The sequence below is a fragment of the Crocodylus porosus genome, unplaced genomic scaffold, assembly GCF_001723895.1.
Source record: "Crocodylus porosus isolate Cpor-Errol unplaced genomic scaffold, CroPor_comp1, whole genome shotgun sequence".
Classification (NCBI taxonomy): Eukaryota; Metazoa; Chordata; order Crocodylia; family Crocodylidae; genus Crocodylus; species Crocodylus porosus.
Genome location: NW_017728947.1, coordinates 102,735,375 through 102,739,360, shown reverse-complemented (window position 1 = coordinate 102,739,360; position 3,986 = coordinate 102,735,375). Strand labels below are relative to the sequence as shown.

Genomic DNA, 3,986 nt, shown 5'->3' with positions numbered 1-3,986 from the left:
CAGAACTGGACGCAGTACTCCAGCTGTGGCCTGGCCAGTGCCGCATAGAGGATCACATCCTTTTCTGCCTCCGTGCTCTCAAGAAGGGAGTTTCCCATCTTATAAGTGTGCTGCTGGTTACTACTGCCCAAGTGCAGCACCCTGCACATAAGAGATGACACCTTTTCTCATGTGGCTGGGACCCAACCCATATAGAACTTACAACCAAAAGCTCAGAGAGATGGTTAGTCATGTTAGTCTGAAGACAGGCAGAAGGACAGAATTAACAGTCCTTCCCTAGCATGTGACAAAGTAGGTTGCTGCCTACAAATGCTCGTGCCACCCTGTCCTACCTTCAACTCAAGGTCAGGACATTGAACTGTTCCTGGAAGCAATGAAACAACCAGTAAGAATTTAGAAGACTGGTGTAAAATGTTTTAAGGGCCTCTACTGCTACTTGAGGCGGCAGCCAAGATGTCTTCTATGACAGCCTCATAATAAGGGCACACCGTACAGGCAGTCCTTGACTTACAACATTTCGAGTTACAACATTTATAAATTGACACCCGGTTTCAACTTTCTGATGTCAGTTTTGACTTTACAACACTTGATCTGACGTGACACCATGCCAGCGAATAAGTTCACTGTGTCGCACATCTCCCTGGAGAACATCTGTCCAAACTTCCTTGGACGCTTTCTTTAAAGCAGACAAGACTCCAGAAGAACCTGCAGCCAAGACTCCTGAGAAGACTCCAGCCAATAACCCTTCAAAAAGTCCAGCAAAGTCACTTCAAAGAAGTCCTTCCAAATCAATACTATTGGTATTTACAATATAAATACATTAAGGCAGCTATATTACTCATCTATAATTGATTGAGTACAAAATCCTGGGTTGTTTTTGGTGAAAACAGGGTATCTCACATTTATAACATTGTTTCCTATGGGAAAATCAGTTCTGAGTTGCAACATTTCAACTTAAGATGTGGTTTTCGGGAACCAATTGTGTCATAAGTCCGAGAACTGCCTGTACAGTAATCCAGTCTGAACATCACAAACACACAAATAAAGACTGGAACATTCACATGAGAGACATCCCTTTACCTACATGTAGGCAGACAAAGAGATACTACCAATACAACTCATATTTTTAGTGAAAAGGATACAGTGGCATTATCTGCATAGTGAAACATCAAAATATTTCAGTAGTGTTCCCCAAGCTTCACATGCTTTTTGGCTGGAGTAACAAAAGCACTGAAAACCACTACTTGGAAAAATCAGAAGAGCAGGTGGCTGTCCCAACTGGAATCTCTATTAGATACAGCCGAATCACTCACATGCATTCTCACCCACTGCACTTGAGATTCATCAGCAAATCTCAGTCAATGACAGCACATCCTGCTAACAGATCTAAAATCACTGGCACGGGCACCTGGGCAGTGCTCAAGAGAATGTCAACCAGCAAGTATGTGAAAATGAAATGTTTGATTTCAATTAGTGCTTTTGAAGATTCCCCATTATTAAAGCAGGGCAGGAACCAGTTTAGAGAATCTCAGTGCCAGCATCACACGTGGCATCAGGGACATTTGCTGTACAAGGTGGAGGGATATCAGCTGTGATGAGAAAGTGCTTCTTGCCTTTTAAATTTTAGGTTGGGAAAAACTGATAGTTTTCCTTTAAGGACAGCAATATTTCTTCTCCTTAAGCTGAAAGCTGGCCACCAGCATGGTGTGCTTGCAAAACAAGAGCTCACCTTTAAGTGTCCTCACATGAACGGGCAGATCACTCTTCGTACTGTACACGTCATCTCCTGGAGACTGTCTTCTCATTAAACTTGGATCATTCTGTACCAGCCAATCAGCCACTTTGCTCTCCGCTGAGATCATCTCTGTGTGGGCGGGCTCCTTACTAAAGGGTCTTCTTTGTCTAAGTGAAAATTTAGTAACGTGATCTTTTATCTTTATTTTACCAGGAGTACCATCATCAAATTCAATGGTAAAAGAGGCATGGCTTTGCACAACGGGTGGAACTACTGAGTCAACGTCCTTGGTTGGGATCTCATGGACCTGCGTTTCAGGAGATTTGGCCAACTGTTGAAATTCTTTAGTGGGGATTTCAAAGTAACTGGGTTCTCGTCGGAATGCGTATACCGACTGTTCCTGGGAGTCTCTATAAGCATTAATGTTACCGTTGAGCTCTTCTTCATGTTGGGGCATCTCCTTTGTTCTTTCTACGGATTCAAAAACAAATTGAGAGAAAAACCATTAGATAATTCAATCATTTTTAAACAAAATACTTAATTAAGACATCTGGCAGATTCTTTTTACACAGTTACAAATAACAGTGTAATTACTTACCTGTGAATCTTATCTGTGCACTGAGTAATGTGACTACCATCTATCCCATTTATTTTCTCTCATCTATCCAAAGGAAAAAATTGAGTATGCAATGAAGTGTTCGGGTCTTGGTTGGATTTGGAATTTCAGTTTTGCTTTAGGTCTGTTCTGGAGGGGAGGACTGGCATTGTCAGGTTTATTCCATTTGTGTGTTGTGAGGTGTTTGCATACCACAAGGCTGGCCAAAAAGGCACTTTTGGAAGGTGGCAAAGTCTGTGTTGGTCCTCCATCCCTGACATTTCAGCCAAACTTCAAGTGACTTTGCATCCAAGATGGAGACTTAAAAGGGTAGGAGGCTCTTCTCAGCCAGACTGGCTGACCTGCTCGACCAGGCTTTAAACTAAGCCCGCCAGGGGATAGGTGGATAACTGCCAATGCAAGCCCACTAGGCAACTACTGCCTAACCAGCAAGTTAGGACACCCAAGGGAATCCAAACCTACCCCCGCCCTGCAATGGTGTCCACCTGGAAGTGCAAGGAAGCCTAGGGCTTCCAATGGGACATTTATGTGTCTGTACACCAATGCCAGGAGCTTGGGGAACAAACAGGAGGAACTGGTTCTCCTGCTAAACAAGAATGACTGCAATCTCATAGGGATAACGGAGACCTGGTGGGACTCCACCTATGACTGGGCCACAGGTATAGATGGTTATACCCTGTACAGGAGAGATTGTGCAGAGAAGAGGGGTGGGGTTGTAGCTCTCTATGTCAAGGAAAGCTACCCATCCCTGCAAATTGACATTGGCACCCAGGAAGGACAACTGGAGTCCCTCAGGGTTAAAACACGTGGGGAACATGGCACTGGGGACATCATGTAAGAGCCTAATACAGACCTAACAAGAGACAAGAGCTAGATCAGGAATTCACCAGGAAGCTGGCTGAGGCTGCACGCTCTCGTTGCATGATTATCATGGGAGACTAACTACCCGGACATCTCATGGGAAGAGCACTCAGCCACATCTGATAGGTCACAAAGCTTCCTCACATGCACGGATGAGCTCTACCTGATTCAAGAAGTCTATGGGCTGACAAGAGGTAAAGCGTTGCTGGACCTGGTACTGGCTAAAGGGGATGACCTAGTCAGTGACCTAAGAATCAGTGGAAAGCTGAGTGATAGTGACCACGAGCTGATCACCTTTACTATCCATCACAAAGCTGGCAAGTCAGTCGGCAATGCAGAAGTCCTCAACTTTAGGAAAGCTGACTTTGACAAGCTCAGGAGGCTCACTGTCAAGGCCCTAAGGGACCATGACTTGTCAGGAAGAGGAGTCCAAGAGGACTGGTTGCTCCTCAAGGGAGCGATCCTGACAGCACAAGGGTTGTCCATCCCATCTTGGAGGAAGGGTAGCAAAAGGGTACAGCGACTCCCTTGGCTCAGCAGGGAACTTGAGGACCTCCTTTGCCTAAAAAGAGAGGCTTATAAAGGATGGAAGACTGGAATCACCACTAAGGAGGAGTATTCTGAACTGGTCCAGACCTTCAGGGAGTGAATCAGGAAAGCCAAGGCTGCAACCAAACTCCAACTGGCTACACATATCAAGGACAATAAAAAGTCCTTTTTCAGATATGTGGGGAGTCAGAAGAAAAGCAAGGGTAACACTGGACCCCTGCTAAG

At 45.0% G+C, this 3,986-nt stretch overlaps 1 protein-coding gene across 5 annotated transcripts in view; it reads right to left on the bottom strand.

Annotated features, from left to right (window-relative positions):
• Positions 1-3,986, bottom strand: part of CEP170B (centrosomal protein 170B) — a 79,243-nt gene that overhangs the window by 30,739 nt on the left and 44,518 nt on the right. For all 5 annotated transcript variants that reach the window (XM_019550803.1, XM_019550802.1, XM_019550804.1 and 2 more), the window contains exon 8: positions 1,730-2,206. In XM_019550803.1, the coding sequence (XP_019406348.1) occupies positions 1,730-2,206 (477 nt within the window). The remainder of the gene's footprint in view (positions 1-1,729; positions 2,207-3,986) is intronic.